Source organism: Corvus hawaiiensis, chromosome 1, assembly GCF_020740725.1.
Source record: "Corvus hawaiiensis isolate bCorHaw1 chromosome 1, bCorHaw1.pri.cur, whole genome shotgun sequence".
NCBI lineage: Eukaryota > Metazoa > Chordata > Aves > Passeriformes > Corvidae > Corvus > Corvus hawaiiensis.
Genome location: NC_063213.1, coordinates 57930635 through 57950247, shown reverse-complemented (window position 1 = coordinate 57950247; position 19613 = coordinate 57930635). Strand labels below are relative to the sequence as shown.

General features: G+C 40.5%; 1 protein-coding gene across 4 annotated transcripts; it reads left to right on the top strand.

Annotated features, from left to right (window-relative positions):
• The first annotated feature begins 2981 nt into the window (after positions 1-2981).
• Positions 2982-17638, top strand: STEAP1 (STEAP family member 1). 4 transcript variants are annotated; one of them, XM_048306244.1, is made up of 6 exons: positions 3417-3504; positions 4019-4264; positions 6534-6638; positions 7444-7956; positions 9388-9552; positions 11123-17638. In XM_048306244.1, exons 2-6 carry the CDS (start codon positions 4124-4126, stop codon positions 11378-11380), a joined length of 1182 nt encoding a protein of 393 aa, XP_048162201.1. In that variant the 5' UTR covers positions 3417-3504; positions 4019-4123; the 3' UTR covers positions 11381-17638. The 4 variants fall into 4 exon arrangements, with proteins under 4 accessions (XP_048162212.1, XP_048162201.1, XP_048162221.1 ...); XM_048306264.1 differs by lacking the exon at positions 3417-3504 and having other exon boundaries at positions 3703-4264; positions 7444-7516; positions 7739-7956; XM_048306255.1 differs by lacking the exon at positions 4019-4264 and having other exon boundaries at positions 2982-3504.
• The last annotated feature ends 1975 nt before the right edge of the window (positions 17639-19613 follow it).

Genomic DNA, 19613 nt, shown 5'->3' with positions numbered 1-19613 from the left:
AGGAAAAGCACTGCCAGCTGGTCAAGGCAGGTCCTTCTTCCCCTTCCCTCAGCCCCTCTGAGACTCAACTGCATTGCTGTGTCCAGTTCTGGACTCCTCAGCACAAGAAAGACACAGATGTACTGAAATTGCTTCTGTGCAGGTCATCATGAAGAGGATTAAAGGACTGAAGCATTTCTCCTACAATGAGAGGCTGAGAGAGCTGGAACTATTCAGCCTGGAGATCAGGAGGCTCATGGAAGCTCTTAATATTACATATGAATACCTGAGGGAAAAAGACAGTAAAGAATATGGAGCCACACCCTTCTCAGTGGAGTTCAAAGGAAAGACAAGAAGCAATGGACACAATGAGGATTTTCACTATCTTCTCAGCAAATAATTTTTCCCTAGTACCCAATGCCAACCTTCAAACTGCCAGTTGTGATCCCTGACTGTTTTTACACTCCCTAGCACTACCAACAAGAGTTGGGCTTCCTCACCTTCATACCTTCCCTTCAAGTATGGAGGGTTGCTACTATGTCATCCCTTAGTCTGCTCTTCACCAGACTAAACAAGCCCAGTTCCCCCACATCTCTCCCCAGGGAGCATGAGCAGTGAGCCCTTCACCACCTTGGTAAGCCTCTAGTGAACCCTTCAAGTGCCATCCTGGAAACTCAGTCACCTTTCAAGCATTTCAACCCAGCCGAACCAAGCCCATTTGCACTTGGTTAAATTACAGGGAATGGTTTCCACCCTTCCACACCACTTCCCCCTCTGTAGCATCATTTCTGAGTCACACAAGGGCATGCTGTAGTCATCTTGCTGACACTAATGGTTACACTTAGCTTACTCAACAAGTTCAGAGCAAGACTGTTAGCATGATTATATGTAGGTCTGTGTGTTACTGGAACACTGCACCACTTTTCCAGCCATTTGGCAAGTTTTTCTCAGAACTCCTAGTCTAAAGAACAGTTGCAGAAGCAGACAAATTGTCCTGACCACAGACTTCTCCATGTAAAAACTCTGATGAAACTGTTATCAAGATAAAAGAACTCTCTGGAAACCTTGTCAATGATGCAATATATTTTTCCTCCAGAAAATGTAATCAAGCATTCCCTCATGTTCTTTGTCAACATCACACACAGACTTTGATCAGAATATAGAGGGAATAAAACAGATGGGTTAAGACAGTGTCACTAGAGTATTTTTGTTCTCTGGAAAAAACCCTGACACACTTCAGCAACCACAAAAGTATTATTCTTCCTCCCCGAACTCCTACAAGAGTTAAAGCATACTGACACTCTTCTAAACCTCTGGAACTAGCCAAACCTGCACAACTTTACATTCTTATCAGTTACATCATGCCCATTCTGCATGTGCCAAGAGAAATTCTCTCATTTTCCTGTGGCGTTTCCTACCTTCAGCCTCAGACTTCTTGCAAAGCACATCTCATAAATACCAGTTCAAAGCTGTGAGTATGCAGTGGTGTCATCTGGGTGTAATGGTCTGCAGGACTGCCATGCAGTTTGCTTTCCAGTAACCATTCTAATACAAGTGGTACTCTGAGTGACATGGAAGTCATGCCTTAGGGTAGCTATGAAAGGAAAGATTTCACTAGCATTTGAATCTATGTCCACTTTGTCAGCACCCACATAAAACGAGCTTTCCATTTTTATTCACAGACAGGCACCTAATACTACTCAGGATGCACACTAGAGAGCGGATTGCTTGTCCAGGGATACCTAGAAGCATCTGTGCATAACAGCTCACCAGGTACTTATTTAATAGCCAGGTTCACACTTTGGCTGGCTTTTCATCTCATCTTCTGAGAATGCGTATGCAGGAGCTTGTTTGTTTTATGAAAAGGCTAAGGATACCTTAAGGATATTCTATCCTTAAGATAGTATATTCTATTCTTAGCATACCCAGATGCTGCAATCTCTCAGCATCTTGAGCTATCTTTTTAAAATGTAGTTCTCATAACACGAGCTTACACCAGGGCTTCTGAGCGCTTTGCCATGGATTTCACTAGGAACAAGGTTTTAGCCCTTTGGACTGCAAAATCTCCTCAGCCGGGGTGTAGGAACCGCCCGGCACACCTTGCCGCAGGCAGCCTCCTCCCCTGCGCTCCCACCGCCAGGCGTCACCCTGCTGATGGGAACAGGGGGAGAATCCCAAACCGACCGTGCAAAAAAAAACGAGTAGGGAAGGAAATCAAACGGCACTTGCACAAAGTGAGAGCATACCCCAAGTTAGCATCCCTTGCAAAAAAAAGTAACTAATGGAAAACACGAGGGAAATACCCTTTATGCAAAGCACAGAAAAACATGCTAATGAAGATAACTAAAAAAAAATTTTAAGTTAAGGTTTTAACACAGAAGATACAATTATTTTGTCTTCTATTCCTTCTAAGGCAACCTCCTCTTTTCTTTCAGCTGCAGTCTATGTCCATTTAACATCTACTGAAAAGGAGAAAAAAAACCTGCTCCCTTCCCAAGACACAAAGACATGGAACTTGGCATCATTTCTTTGAAGACATCCTCAGGAGGATATAATGTGCTCTGTATGAAAACATTCCTGAGACGAACTGGCCATGTGTTCTTGAACGTCAGTAAGCCACTAGATGTCAAAATATCCACTAAAACAGAGATTTCACAAGATAATGATAGTTCACATTACTGTGTGACTAAAATTTCAGGAGACAGCTGCCTTCTCAAAATCGCCAGCACAGGTTTAAAAAAAAAAAAAAAAAAAAAAAAAAAAAAACAAAACCGTACAGAATCATGGTATTTTAGGAAAAAACAAAAGTAAGTGAGGACTGCTCATATGAGAAGCAGGGATTAATAGAGCATTTTTTCAGGCTAGGGGAGGAACGGGCAGGGAAGAGAGAACGGACTGAAGGGAGAGGACAAGGGTTCCCGGGATCCGAAGGGCCGCGGGCCAGTGGCGGGCCAGGAGCAGCCCCGGAGTGTCCCGTGACCCCACAGCGCACCCCGTCACAAGCGGCGGGGCTGCGGGCAGAAGTCCGGCTGGCGGAGGCGAGGGGGGCTGGGGAGGAAGCGCACCTCGGCGCCTCCTCCTCCTCCTCCTCCTCCTCTCTGCGGCCGGGCAGGGAGGGAGCAGGTGAATGCGCCCTTTGTCCGGCCAAGGGCCCAGAAGACCCACGGCCGGGCGCTCTTTGGGCCCGTCGGTGTCGGAGGGGAGCCCTCGAGGCCGCGCCGTCCCGCCGCCCTCCGCTGCTCGGGACGGGGCACAGCACTGCGGCTCACACCCACCGGGCGGAGGGGAGCGGGATGGGCGCAGAAGGCGGGGCCGGGAGGGGAGGTGGAGGCTGCGGCCGGTCCCCCCTTCCCCCCGCCACCTCTCATCTCCTCAGAGGCCGGCAAGCGCTCCGCTGCTGTCCCGAGGCCGCCTTCCCCTTCGAGCCTTGCCGCCGGGCGCTGCCCCCGCGGAGGGAGCCGGGCCGCGGCCGCCGCTGCCGCCGCCCCCTGGGGCGGGAAGGAGAAGCCGGGCTGCCGGGCCGAGGTGAGTGAGCCCGGGGGCGGACAGGGGCCGGCCGTGCCCGGAGCCGCCGGGGAGGTGTCCGCGTGTGCCCGCGCGGCCGGGCTGCGGCGGTTCCGACTCGGGCCCCGCCCGCCACGCGGCCGGGCCGGGCCGGGCCGGGCCGGGAGCCCCCGGCGGGCTCGGGCGCCCTGAGGGGGAGTGCCCCGCGCTCGTTCTGGCTGAGAAGGAGCGCTGAGCGACGCTCTCCGGCTCCCACTCTCCGGGCTTTCATTCGGTTTTCCACCGAGCTCAGCAGAATTTTTGAAGAGCAGGGAAAGTTACGAAGTCGTGTGCCGAGTGTTTACAGCGTCCTGCACGATGCAGCGGGCGCTTGGAAAGCGAGACACTTAATGCCCAGCACTTTCATGCTGTCATTTTCCGATAGTGCCGAGAGAGAGAGGTGCAGGCACTATCCCGTGCCTCTTCTATCACCTCCTCCTTATTGTCACAGCCTGTTTATTTTACCCATTTTTCTTTTCCTTTTTCGTGGAGCCAGCCCTGAAACCCGTTACTCAGGAAAACCTCTCAATGACTTGGGATGATGTTTTCCCGCGGTGAACATGTCTGCACGTGTGTGGATCCCTGATGGTTCAGTTTTACAATGAGCGTGCATTCTCGGTACAGAATTCGGTACTGTAGTCACAGCGCTGGAAACTTGGCTTTCTGCAGCGGGACGCCCTCCACCCTCGTTGACAGCTGCCTCCCAGAGCAGAAGGGGTGTGCACTGAGGATGGACATTAATGTAACTGTTTTCTTTCATAACAGTTGTGAGTTAGATGACTAACTCTGTCTCTTGCAAGAGTCCTAATTTTTCTTCAGATGTATTCCAAAAAGACAGTCTAAATTACTTCTTCCTGGCAATTTATAAGGCACTGAGTAGTGAATTGTAAGTGCTCTTTTTTTAGGGTTTTCAAAAGCTATTACTGTGCTTTGTTAGGGGGAAATAATTTCGTATTAATAGGTATCAGAAGCCAAGTGGAATACAATGCTATGACACCTTAGTTTCCTTGCATGCAGTCGCATGGCTGAAACGCATAGTTCTATGGAAGAACACCTGCATTCATTCGCACACACTTTCTTTCTTTCTTTCTGTCTTGTTTTCTGCTGCATAAACCTTTAGCTTTGTATTTAACATTGTATTAAACATTGTATCCCAAAACAACCAATAAATCAGCTCTTAGGATCAGCAGCTGGCATTCTAGTTCATGGGTTGCTTTTTTCATATCATGATATCATTTATTACAGCCTCATCAATATAAACCTTTAACTAGAAACTAATACTGGACACTTTGTTTCTAAATTTTCTGAATGAAGAGTGATAGCAGCATGACGACTGGGTGAGTCAGGATTTTCCATACAGAGCTTCCCAATCTAAATTATGCTTTTGGGCCTCTAAGAAAGTGTGGTAGCCAGAAGGTTGGCCTCAATAACAGTGAATGTCCTTCATATTACAAGTTCCTTAAAAATAGATGTGGAGTGCATTGTATTTGTTACTGGTTTTTTTCCAGGTAAGTTCCCCATACTAAGTTCTATCTGTAAACTATTCTTTGAATTGTAACAGCTAGAGATTATGTATAGTGAAACATGTAGAAGTAGAAATTCTAAAATCTGAGGTTTATGAAGATATGTGATACCCCAAAACTTTTGCTAAAATCACTGGGACTAGCCCTAAGAATAGGGGGAAAAAACAGAAATGTGCCCTCATCAGGCCATGCTTTCTTGTGTGCAGGATATACAAAGGATAACCTTTTCCTACACCATTAGCTGGTGTAGGAATGGGTTAACAGCCTGACCTTCAGACAGAACTCTTGTTGGCCCTACTCTGCAACACTTGTCTGAAAGGTTATGCTCAAAGGGAGAGCTCACTGCCAGGAGGGAAAAATCCAAAGAGAAATACTAAGTAAAAGAACACTTCAAAAAAAACCAAAAACGTCAGCTTAGGTGCCTGGTGGCTTGGCAGAGAGCAAACCCTCATAGAAGACAGTAAAAGACTGTAAGACTCATCCACTGAAGGAACCAGACACAGTAAATGAAGGAAAATTGTCAGTCTGATTTCTCTATATAATTTCCCAAAAGGTTTATGGATATAAAAGAATCAGTAGATAGAAAAAGAGTTTAATATCTAGTAATTCAGTAGGAAACTACATGGAAGAGCCACCTAGTAAATTTTCATAAAGGCTGCCACAGAAGGTCACCCTGTGGTATGGCACTCTGAACTTCCAGTAGTGTGGTGCCAGTGCCTCTCCAGTAGTGTGCAACAGTGTGACATATACCTGGGAAGTCCCTGTAGCAAGGTCCTTGCAGTCTCTGTAGTTATTTTACACTCTTCAAAATACTGTCTTTCCTGATACCCCAGGATTTTCCGAAACATCTCTTGCAGTTTATCAATTCTCTCGCTTTTTTTTTTTCTGGCATCTGATTTTTTTGTAGTCCCTAATAGCTTAGAACCATTTCTGCTGGTACTTGTGGTGATGAGTACTGCCAAAATACCTTGGAACAGCATGAGTAAAGCCCCAGTTTCTTGACAATCTTGAAGGGAAAATATACCTCTAAAGCCCCAGAGTGACGGTCAGGTAGACCAATCCTAAACCCTAAAATACATTAGTAACAACACACAGGCTTCTTGCATCAGCAAGTCTCATGAATTTAATAAAATCCATCTTTGTAACATTTAACATTATTTCTGTAAGCTGTTTCAAACTAATTTGTTGTCATTTAAAAACTTTCCTCTTGAATTAATGCATTTATTCCACTAGGGACAGGGATATTAGACTTAAATATTTGTCATCAGTGATTTTGTTCCACTGATTTATGCTCTCTCTTATTCTCTGCTTTACCCAGAAAATAAGCTGAGCTTTTCCATTCCTAGAGGACAGACTTCCCCTAGTTGACTGTACCTTCTCCAGCAAATGTATGGTGGACAAGGAAGGAAACAATTCAAGGGAAAATAGGCCTCAAAGTCCCAGTATGGCATTTCAAAACCTGTTTTACATCTTGTGTTTGTTTTGCAGGGAGTTTCCACAATGGAGAAGAGGGAAGGTGGCAATCATGCCATTGATCAGAATGCAGGTCAGAACATCGTACTGAGAAGAGACACAGGAAACCTTAACTACTTGGTAATGTTTCTGTAAAAAAGCAGCTCATAGGTCACATAGAATATTGCAATCTTTGATTCAGTGTTGTTCAGAGACAGTGTTACCATCACACTGGCATATCATGAATATTTCTGAAGTGTTGTCACAATATTGACATGAAGAGATTGAAGAGATAAAAAGATAAAGAAAATCTCATTCAATTTAATCACAGTCCATGATAAAAAATACACAAAGTTTGGAGCAGCTAAAAACTACATGAGGATAGCTGCTAATTTTATCTTACCAGATGAGCAAAACTCCATTGAAATAATTTGGGATTTTACACAGGAATATAAAATTTATCTTTGGAGGAATCTTCATGATAGCACACTGCGCTCAGGAAGTTTTCCACATAACATAAAAAAAGGTCCAAAAAAAAAATGTCCTTTAATCCTTCCTTGTGCATATTATTTGGGCTACATCATTAAGTCTATAGCTGAAATTTGACATTTGAAATGTATAACTTATATAATAAGCTGAAATGATGCTTCACATAATGTAATCCTTCCTTGCTTGCAGTGAAGTTATCTTCCTGGAATTAAAATCTATTTTAAAATCACTGCAGATAATGAAGAATGGGAAATCTATGCTACAAGTGCCTTGCTCAAATGCTGACTATGCTGTTTGAAATGTTACGTTTCCAGGGTACCTTGTCTTTAATAGGGCATATGTTTTGTATATGGTTTCACCGCAGTACATGTAAAAGTTATGATGGCAAATACTGCCGTTACTGAAGTTTTTAATCTTGTCTTGAACTCACTCTGTATTTCCTTTCTGTCTCTTCCAGAATGTGGATATGCAGGTTGCCAACCCATCAGAAGCAGCTTCACTTTTTGATTTACATCAAGCACACCATTTTGGTGAGTTTGAACACTCTTCAGAACAGCACTGCAAGCAGGATCTGTTCCCTGAGTGGCACTTGCCAATGAAGATAGCATCTGTGATCTCACTGTTAGCATTTATTTACACTTCTATGAGAGATGTCATATATCCTTTTATAACCAGAAAGGAAAATGTTTTCTATAAAATTCCAATCCTTGTCATAAACAAAGTTTTACCAGTGACTTCAATTACCCTTTTAGCGCTAGTGTATTTACCAGGAATATTAGCTGCTGGTTTCCAGCTCTACTTTGGCACCAAGTATAAAAGGTTTCCCCAGTGGCTGGATAGATGGATGTTATCAAGGAAACAATTTGGACTTCTCAGTTTCTTCTTCGCTACATTGCACGCCTGCTATAGCCTGTGCTATCCAATGAGAAGATCATACAGATACAAGCTGCTGAACTGGGCGTTCCAGCAGGTATGATGGGCACAAAACACCAACCCTTCTGTATTCAGAAAATCTTGTTTTGGTCATTCAAGCAAATCTGGATGGGGGAAAGCCATTTTCATTGCCTTTGTTTGATTTTGAAGTAGATTCCCAGAGAGCACTCTTAAGAGATGAAGCAGGACCTAGTTGCCAAAGCATGTAATAGTCAAGAGTCATCACAGTACCAGTGTGTAGTAAATAAGTTATTTTCTTCATTTGGGATTTTTTCTCTCTGTAAAATGCACAAAATCGTATCTCACATGAACATTTAAGTCTTTGTCACACTATTAGTTTAGTTTAGATTAATCTTCTCTGGACTAGTGAAATCTATCAACAAAAACGAGTACTGAACACAACATTTTTAGACATCTTTGCGAAGTGAGTCAGCTAGCAGCAAAGGAAGGCTGAGCTAAATCACAGTAATCTGTATTTGCACAAACTAAATTTGTGAATACTGGTGGCTCATAATTGGATTGATACCCGCTACTGTGTTTAAAGATAGAATTTCAATGATTGTTTCTGACTCATGGGCAATAGCTGACTTGCAAAGCTCTCCAACGTCCTCTGTGACTAGAGAATTCCTAATGCTCACCTATCACCTTGAGTACTCTAAGTACTGCAGTATTAGGAATATTCCAGTATAAGGCATAGACTGCAAATGTATGTTTTTATTGCCCCCAAAGTCTAATCTAGAGTTCTGTTAAAAGCACAATATGATGATGTCTGTAGATTCTTAAGATTTCTGTAAACAGTCAAACCACGTGTTGACAACTCTGAAATCAGCCTTACTGGTAATCTGACTTCATTGGATTACTAGAAATTTCCTTGAGATTCCAATCTTCAAGATGCAGAAATGATCATATTTGGGGCATATCATGCCATGGTGATCACGAGCAGGATCAAAGTGCTGTTGCAAGTAGTTGTAAACAGGAGAAGCTTTGACATCAGTTTATTGATATCACAAATGTACCAAGTCATGTTTTTTAAAAAAAACAGAGTGAAACAACTACCCTGGCAGGATACTTTTATTAAGAGGGCCTGCTGAATTACTTCCCTGAAGTAGCGCTGTTGATATATTTCCTGTTGTTATAATCTCCCTGATATGGTATTTAGCCATAGGTGGATTTTTTTTTTATTGTCAAAACCAAGATTTATTCTTGCTGTGAAGGCAGCCTCAGAATTAGGCTCTCCTGGGCCAAGACACTGAAGTGTAAATTCTTCTCTCTAAAAGCTCTGCAGATACTAGTAAAGACTTTGTCATGAAAGTAAATAGCAGTTACAGTCAAAGTCATTCAAATAAACCAAAATACGGTATTTCTTTGCTTATTTCATTAATATTATAGTGAAAATAGTGAATTTGTATTTCACACAAACAGCCAAGTGTGCCGGTCTGTAATTTTTAATGTGGTGTTCTTTTGGCAGGTCAAACAAAAAAAAGAAAATGCCTGGATTGAACATGATGTTTGGAGAATGGAGATTTATGTGTCTCTAGGAATTCTGGGACTTGCTTTGCTGGCCCTGTTGGCAATAACATCAATTCCATCTGTCAGTCACTCTTTGACTTGGAGAGAGTTCCACTACATTCAGGTGTGCATGAATGTCATTACTGCACGTCATCAGTCCCATTTGTAGAACTGTGTGTTATCAGCTAAGACCATTAGGAGTTAGAAATATTAAACACAGAGGAGTTAGTGAAACCAATCTAAAAGTTTATTCCGTATTCTTTGTTAATTGGTTTGCGAGAAACGTTCTTTTTATTTACTCTTTTGTCAGGAGAACAGGCTGTTGCATTCAGTGTATAAAGTGGGAAGAAAAGACAACCCCATACTACTTTTTTTTCTCCTCCTGCCTTTGTGACCAGCAGCAGTTGTCCCTTCAAGACCTCCTCTTAGCTCTGGTGCTGAAGACATTTCAGTAATCTTCTAGGCATCTTATCTTTCCTAAATGCCCCGTGTCCTGCTGAATTGGGAGTAGGTGGCATTGAACCAGTCAATGCTGTTCCCAAAAGACACAGTGTATTCTGAAAGAGACATCTTAGAACAGATGCATATCAAATCCAGCCAGTCTCAAGTTTACTACAGCTGTGCTTCTTTCCTTCACCCAAGCATTTGGTTTGCTCTCAATTCTCTTACATCATATGCAATAATAATCAGGGGTGGTTCTGCTGACATCAGTATGGTGAGACTAGACTTAAGCAAGTGTTGGATCAGGCCCTCAAACAGCAAAACCTGAAAATTCAATAACCTACTAAGTACATGGCACTTCAAATTTTGATTTGTATTTTAAAAGCAGATCTGAAGTATATAATCACCAGTTAGTGATTTGATACTCTGCACGTTCTATGAAGTCTATCGTTTGTAAGATAAGTTTTCAGGTGTACAGAGAATATGGACAAGTCAGGAGGGAGTCTCCAAATGCATGCCTGCTTTCAGTATTGAAAGACTATGGTGAAGAAACCCAGAAGAGTAATACTTCTGTGTTGGACTTAGTTTATAAAAAAAAAACCTTATTACTCAAAAATCGGGTTCTGTATATTCAGCAGTTGGAAAGGCAGTGTTCGACTTCACTGATGAGTATGAGATTGTTAAGTGACAAGAAACTCAAAATTACGAGTAAATTTTCTTTACTCCTGAATTTTGTAAAAAAGCTAAGCCAAGTTTATCACTGTAAGTGAAATGAAAATCGAGTTTCCTGTAGTTGTACAGTGCTTTTGCCATAGCACTAGACTTACTAGAGTTTGGGATTTTAATTTAGCTTAGAATTTTTCTTTGCAAGTAATCAGTTAATCCCTTAAAATATCTGCTGCTGAACTCAAAATAATTTGTCACAGAACTAAAATAATTTAGTATACAGATGGCATCTGTAAATTGAGATATTCAGGATTGAGCACGTTTCAGGAATAACCTGTAATTTCTTCTGTATTTCAGCTAAGTATAGCAATACTTGAAAAATGTTCCTCATCCATTTTCTTTTACAGTGGCATAAAGGGGTACAGTTGGAGTCTTGACTTACAGTTCTTACATTTCAGTTTAAAGCCAGCGGTCTCTTTTCTTTGACTTGAGCAAGGCCTGTCCAGATTTCCATATTTGCTTAACAGAGTACTTTTTTTGCCAAGCTGGGAAAAATAAATAGCTTACTATTTTCTTTCTCTTTTCAGAGCAAGATGGGATATTTAGCCCTGCTGCTATGCACTGTTCATGCACTGGTGTTTGCTTGGAATAAGTGGGTTGATGCTAAACAATTCATCTGGTATACGCCACCTTCATTTATGGTTGCGGTTTTTCTTCCTATTGTGGTTCTGCTTTGTAAATGCTTACTGCTCCTCCCATGTTTTAGGAAGAGGATAAGAAAGATCAGAAGTGGTTGGGAAGCTAACACAGAAGCCAATCAAACCAGCATAACTTCCAGACTGTAGATCAAATATGGACATTTCCTGTCTACGCATGTAAATATGCTCAAGGCCATGAAATTTTCACTCATGAGCTCTGTTTTCACATTTGCTATAGATGTTTATTTTTCACTTTTCTTTTTGACTTCAGGAGTATGAGATATTTGATGCAATTTTGTAGTTTTCGAAGACAGAAACAAAAACATTTATTTTACACTTTAGTCTATTCAGTGTTTCGGTATTTGATGATTTCTTTCTTCTGACTAACTGCTTTTAAAATCCAAGTGTTTCATTGTCTCAATCCCAATTCTTTTGTAGGCAAAAGCAATCATAAATCATTTCTCCAGATGACCACAGAAAATAAAAAAATGATTACACCACAGAGCTCAAGAATGCTTTCTGCTTTGCATAGCCATGTGTGTACCTTCATTAAATCTCAGAATTATAATAGGACAAAAACTAGAGTATTTATCATCCTGTTCCCTCTGAGCACCTGCAGCCTATGTTTCACTCCGCAGAATAGGGACCTTGGCATATGAGCCCGACAGAAACTGTATTCCCGCCAGGTCTTGAATGTACACAACTGGGCAAGCAGAATTACAGGGATCTTTACAAGGTAAATATTTCCCAAGGCTTGGGCACAGTCTAAAAAAAGAGTTCTTAGACTCAGATCTCTATCTTATCCAGGACTAGGTGTGTCTCTGTTTGTTGGAATGACAAAACATTTCCCATTTTTTATTCCACAAACACCTTCTTTTGTTTCTGATGCTGGAAATTTTCCATGCTTTTGACCTAAGCCTGCAGCCCTTGACATGTGCTAAACTTTATTTGCCCAAATTATTCCAGTGGGATAACTCCATCAGGTAAATGTGTTTTATTGTTTACTCTAGAGCCAGCACAATTGTGTGACTGGAAGAAAAACAATAAAAATAGACATTTGAATCTTGCCACCAATTTGGTGAAATGCTCATGTAAAATGGTTTCCAAATGCATTTGCTTTTACAGAAATTTTCATTATAACTTTAATAAGATCATTAAATCCTACTTTCCTTATGTTGCATAGGTCTGGCTGGATGTTTTAAATGAGTAATTCATTTGTTAGTATCTGTTTTGAAATATGTTATTTGGTAGTTAATATTTTCACCCCACATCAGGAACATCTCTGCCAGTCTGCCTGCAGGAGTTGACTAGGACATGGACTGTTGATGCCACCTATTGCTGGAATCATCTGAATGAGAATTGTAATTGGTAATGGCTCTGGTATTACAACAAACAGGAAAACAACATAGGCCTAAAAAAAATATGTAATACATGGTGCTAATGAATCTGTTGTCCCTTTCTGGAGTTTTACACTGCGCATAAATAACAGACAAAGTAAATAGCTACAGGGATATTACATTTTATATTTTCCTGGTTGTTACTGTTAAACTATTGCAACTTAAAAGTTGGCCTCTTTATTTGCCCATAATGTAGCACTGTGAACGTAACTGGGAGCATGGTGGCCTGTATAATATAGATTGAAATCTGTACCATTATGTTTCAAACCAGTAATGCATGGCAGAGGCCAAAACCCTACAATACAGAAGCTGGACAGCAATGTTAGTCTAAGCACTTTCTAACAGAGCAGGAAAAGTATGGCTCTCAATGCATTTGCATTTACATTTCTATGAATGAAATAAATCTTTTGTAAGTCATAAGCTCTATGCACTTATTACAGAAGATAGTGCAAGATAGCATAACTTTATTCATTTCTACCTGTTAATATGGGTTGAATTCCTAACATAAATTACAGGGGCAAACCAATTCCAAGATCATCACATACTATCCAAACTGACCTTTTATGCTCATCATTCAGCTGGGGACATTAAGCACACTTCAGACTTTTCTCTCTGACATTGCCCAGAGGCAAATCCAGAAGTGTCTTCTACAGATGAAATTTGCATACAGTCTACAAAAGCTATTCCAAAAATCACACATAACATCCAAACATTCAAGCACATTTTTCCTCACTGATTGTTTCAAGTACGAGCCAGGTTTTCTGTCACATCTAGCCATTTTTCTGGAAGCTACCATTGAATGCTTATAGCCAGAATTTGAGACTTCATATTGACTCTCTTCCCTGCTTTTAAGTCTTTAGTAAACTACATCTTAGTAACTCACTTCCCAGTCTGTAGGCTGCCCAGGGAAATAGTTGACTCACTGCCCCTGGAGGTATTTAAAAGACATGTAGATGTCTTTCATGCTTAGGGACATGATTTAGTGGTAGGCTTGGCAGTGTTAGATTTATGGTTGGACTCAATGTAAATGATTCTATGCACTATAAGGCATTCAGATACAACAGTGACAGAGGAGGGTCATGCAAGGTCTGTATGGGGCTAAGAAGAAAATGCCATTGACAGTATTTAATTTCTCCCTTTGTAGCAGATCTGATTTAGTTCAACACTAATGAAACTAAGTTCATATGTACCTTTTAATTTATGTTTATGTACCTATTTCAAAATTCAGTGTATTAATAGGCCTATATATATTATTATAATACATTAATTGAATGTGTGTGCACATTTTAGGCACTTACTCGTATAACACTAATTAGTTTTATAAAACTGTTCATCATTAAATGCTTCAATGTATGCTGTGTCTGTCATTGTGTCATATACATCCAGGATAAAACAGTAAAAAGGCACAATAGACTCTAGAAGAGCTGCTGATAGGAGCAGTCAAGAGGAACCATTCTCTCCATGCTGGTGAAGAGCCTGGAGCCTCCAAAGGAAAGAAAGCAAAGATGTGAATGCAAAATTACACTTTCATAGTGTAATGAAGTTACATTTTTCCTGACAAAACCTTTAACTGACTGCCTGTATATTCTAGCATTTAGAGGAGGTTTGTGAGAAGGAAGAGAAGGCTTTGGAGGGAGACCCAAAATCTCTGGAAATACTGATAAAGACCAAGAAAAGTTCAAGAATAGCAAGGGCATTGAGGAGAGGCATGTATAGGCATACTTTTGGGTAAGAATCCATCATTCTAGTAGCAGTGGCTTTAAAATGCCTCTACAAGGCCTGCAAAGTACATTTTTCTGTTGTTATATGTCTCCAATGTATTTGAGAGACACAGAATTGAAACTCTGAAGATACAAGTTGTTAAAGGGGCCTGAGGAGTTTTATGCCAAATTCATTTGGAGAGGTCATATCCAGAATACTCTTCCCAAAAAGTCATAGCAACAATCATTGCTCAGGAAGCTAGAGCCAGGGCTGTGTTGGCTATTGTGCAATGCAAATTCCTGTTGAGAGCACCATTTACTGTAAGCAGTCCCTCCCTTTGGCCACTCTTCTCTGTTCTCTGAGTTCTGCAAGTCTTTAAAGATGTGAACTTCATCAGAGTAGGGTGTTGGATCCAGTTGAAAGGTGATGGAGAGAGAAAAATGATTCAGCCAGATCCATTCATGGGTCTGATTAACCTGACAGCCATGCACAGATGTCAGTAGGAAGGACGGGAATAGGAATGGTATAAACAGGCAGCTTAGCTTATCTTAAACCAGCCCTAAATGCAAAGTTCCAAGTGCTCCTAAAAGTTAAAACTTAGATTATTTCATCCTATTTCAGTAGCAAGATTATTCCTTTGCTTCATTTGTCATATTCTTAGTTTTCCATGAATCAGCAGGCAAAAATGTGTTCTAGAAACTGTCATCAAAACCCGTATAAAACTGACTGGCCTCTACGTGACTGTGGGCTCTGTGGTTTCATTTGTAGAGATGATGATCTCACATCTCCTCTTTCCATAGTTTCTAGTACTGTCCCTTGACAACACAAAATGGTTTGTGTTGTCAAAAAAAACATTTTTGAAATTCAAACTAATTTCTTTTAAACTGATTCTCTTTAAGTGGCATGAAAGGAATAAAAACAAAATGACCAATTTTTGAAAACACACTGAATCTACCCCAGAAGAATGTAATCTGCTGTAGTTGCTGTAAGCGTCTGGCAATGGCTGATCATTGCCACTGTTTTTTTCAGTGGTGCCAGGATTTCTTGATCCCATGAGCCTATTCTGTTGCTGATGGCAAAATTACTTTTCTTATTCTTTTATTAAAACAAGTCTCATTGAATTCAGTTGCATCAGGGTTCAATTTTTGTATTATTTTTTAAACTTTTCTGTAGATTGAGTTTAATATTTGAATGGGTGTAGTGAGGCTAATTTATTAAGTAGCCCTAATAATTTTTCAGAGATTTTCAACTGAAAATACATAAAACCAATCCATGAACCAAACTCTATAAACATAAAAAAGACTACAGCTACTTTCAATAACGATGATACAACAGAAGATAGAGTTGTTTTGTATTTTGGGGGGTTTTTAAATGTGTATTTAATCTTCATAGCATGAAAGTATATTGCTGAGATAAACATGCTATGTCTTTGACTTGGTTAAAGATGCGTAGTCTCTGTGGGACCTGTAGAATACTACCACTGCTACTGATAGAAGTATTTAGTCCTTAAATTTCATCTTTTAGGGCTAACTATTAAAAAAGAAGCAAGGCAGAGGTAGGGCGTTTTGAACTGAATGGTCAAATTTGTAGTTTTCAGTCATGTGCAGTCTTTATATACATGCTTACACTTCATTGTTGAATGTACTCTACTGAAAAAGAATTTTCCATATGAATATCTCCATTACTTGGAATGCTGAGAAGTATCTTATTGCTGGACTTAAATTAATGGCCATATAACCCACCTCTAATTATTTCTCTGCTTTATTTTTTCAGTCCTGTGACTCATATATAACTGAATGGCTCTTCTCTCTTGCATGTACCTGTGCATGTACCAGAATAACTTCTGAACAGTGCATCTCATTCATTGAAAAATATTCTAAGTATCTAACAGGAAATCCTTAAAAAGAAAACAAACAAGAAGCTGGAACTGGAAAAAAACAAGCCACTTTCAGAGTTCCTCAAGTATCTCTGCAACTTTAGTTTAGAAATCTAACAATGGGTAGATGTCGCCCGTAATTAAAATAACGATGGCTTTCCCCCTTCTAATTTGCAATAGATTTTGTACATTCACAAGGATATGAACATCTTTAATTATTTATTCCCTGATAATTAATGATGGACCAAAGGGTATTCTGGGGCTATGAAGCTATGCAGAGAGGCATCAACATGGAATCAGAAGGAACAGGACAAATGGAGATCTGTGAAAAAAAGGGAAGGAGACACTGCAAGCACTTAGATTTTCTTAAGAGAGGAAGGAGTATAGGAGTTCAATGGATGTTAAAGGGTAAAAATAAGTAGGTGGAGGATGCTGAATGAGATGAATGAACATCATCAAGTTAGTAGGGAACAGAAATCCATAGTAAGGGAGATGGGAAAAATGGAGGACAACCGAATGACTGGTGGGAGAGTCTGAAAACACTGAAGTGAATCCTTGAAACAGAGGGGATGGGAGGGTTGGTTATCCACATGGAGCTGGGGAATGGAAAGAATAAATACAAAGAGCCCAGGTATACACAGAGTTTGACCTGCAGAACCTATTAAGTTGCAAACATTTTTCCAACCCTGAAATACTGTTTGAGGCATTTCTGGGGAAATCCGTTCAAAATCCAGTGATATAGAAGAGCACCAGCAAGGTTGTAAGTGGTTCAGTGACACACTGTTTCTGAAGTTTGGGGAATGAGTCATAGATATTGTTCCACTTTTCATAACAATCTATATATAAAGTGAATTATTTTCAAATAGCAGACGTTGCTGTTTTATTTCCTGGTAAAGTGTACATCACGTGCTGAACGAAGGAAAACTTCTATGTAAGACACAATGAAACTAAACCACTCTTAAATGTTACGCAAAATAAGGAACCAACTGAAACCAGCTTTAGATGATACATTACACTATATTCAGAAAATCCCTAAGAACTTTGGTTTAATTCTTGTACTGATACCACTATTCTACTTCAAGTATTAAATCATACCATTTAGTTCTTGTGGAGACAGAATTCCCAGTGAAACCAATGGGACTTCTACTTAGCTATTTAGAGCAACGTTTATCACTGTCTTCACTGTCTTTAATGCAATTACCAATAACTTGTTCACCTCCTCCAGTGTTTGGATGGACTATTGTGCCATGTACCTTCCATCAAGGCAGCCTTATCAAGAGAACAGCAATTAAATGCATTACCATTCTTTATTATCAGCCTGGCCTGAAGCACTCCATCTGGGGGTTTTGTTCCTGGTGTTGAATACCCTTTTGTGGGTAAAACATCTTCTCTTTTGCATACTTTTGCTATTAATAACAACTGCCATTGTTATTGTGCGTTTCTTATTCCACTCTTATTTCATTCTCTTTTAGTAAATTGCTATTTCAATCCATAGTCTATACTTTATTGTCCCTCCCTTACCAGAAGGAGCAGGGGAAACAGGGGTGGTGTATTTGGAATGCAGTTCCCTACTGGTGTCAAAACCAGCACAACCTCCCTGGAAACTCTTCCACGTAATTGAGTTCTTACATCTTTCTGACACCAAAGTGCTAAAAAAATAAGGGAAAATTGGTGGTGGGGAATGCCAATGGTGAGGAAGAGAAAATGAAGTACATAGGGTAAGTAGGAATGAGATACACTTAGCTATTAGAATGAGGTGAGGGTGAGTGAATGAAGCAGGGGGAAACTGTGAGCCTACAGAAAGTTTGGGAGATGGAAGGGGGGGTATTATTTAATCATAATTTAATGCCCCCTTCCCTCTGTTTTCACATTCTATTCCAGCCTTAGCCTCCTTTAGGCCTCCCTTTCCCCACCTTTGATCCCTTCCTAAACATCCCACAGTAAGCCTTGCACATTCTTACAAACCCCCTAAAATATCCAGCAGCAATTTTCAGACGATTCTTTTTCCCTTGCATACCATACCAAGTCCCACATCTCTTTAGAAAAACACCTCTTCGATTCACATTACATTCAGGGGAAACAGTCTTTTTCCTTGATGACCCTGGTGGGTTTCACCCCAGTGACAATGATCTGGTCATTCCCCTTCCATGGTCTTGGCAGTAGGCAATTTGGCTTCATTTTCATTCATCAGCTTGCTGGGGCTCCTTCGCCTGTTACTGCTCCTCTGACCCCCGCTGGGTCTTTGGTTTTGCCACAATTAGCCTTTGATAATTTAACCCAGCAATACAGAGAAGCACTTCTCACATGAGCAGAGTGTGGAGCAGCTGCATTACAGGAAGAGACTAAAAAGGTGGGAGCTCTTCAAATGAGAGGGGAGAAGGTGGAACGGGATTCAATCAAGATTTACAAAATATTGAAGACAGTGACCAAGATAAGCACAGAACTATTTTTCACCAAATTTACCTTACCAGGAATAGAGAGGATTCAATAGAAATAGTTAGGAGATCAGCTTGCAACTGATTAAGAACATGCATCTTTCTGCAGTGAACGAATTCTGGACCTTGCTGCCACAGAGGGCTGTGGACACAAACAGAATCAGCAGGTTCAAAAGGAGGTTAGACAAATCCAGAAACAACAGTCCCTAAAGCAACACCAAAAGGGCTTTGTAGGTATGTACCCTATGACATCACTAGGGTAAATACGGATTTGGGAGGAGAGTACAAAATACAGTGGCCAAGATTGCACACTCCTTAAACAGCATTTTGTTTTGCTGCTCTTGAACATGTTTTAGTGGTTTAGACAGGCTATTGGTCTGACCAAGTATGGTTTCTTATGTTCCCTTACATCAAGGGTAAATCACTCAGACTAATACATTCCTCTAAGTTTCATGGCTGGAAAACAAGTATGTTAGGAATGACAAATTCTTAAAGAAAAAGCTATTGCCTTGATAGTGAAAAATTGCTTAACTCTTAGGATCTGTAGCAACTCTTTGGTCTCAGTTCATATCTGTAGAATTAACTACATAATTCTTTACAGGACTGGGAACTCAATTAATATTCCACTGCTCTATAAACATACAGATTTTCCTTTTACAGTGCTAAGTTGATATTGAATTATGGTTTCATTTTTGTTTGTCAGGGAATATTTTACACAGCCAGCATGATCCCATTCAGTGAAACAAAATGTTCAGAATCAATTAACTGAAGACCTAATCTATGACAAGGTACATGTAATAATGAGATTACAAATATTTTACATGTTAAATATTTTTGCATTTTCACCACCATGATGATACACACTACACGGTGTAGTACCTGCACCAGTACAGGCTGGGAGCTGACTTGTTGGAAAGCATCTCTGAGGAGAAGGACCTGAGAGTCCTGCTGGACAACAAGCTGTCCATGAG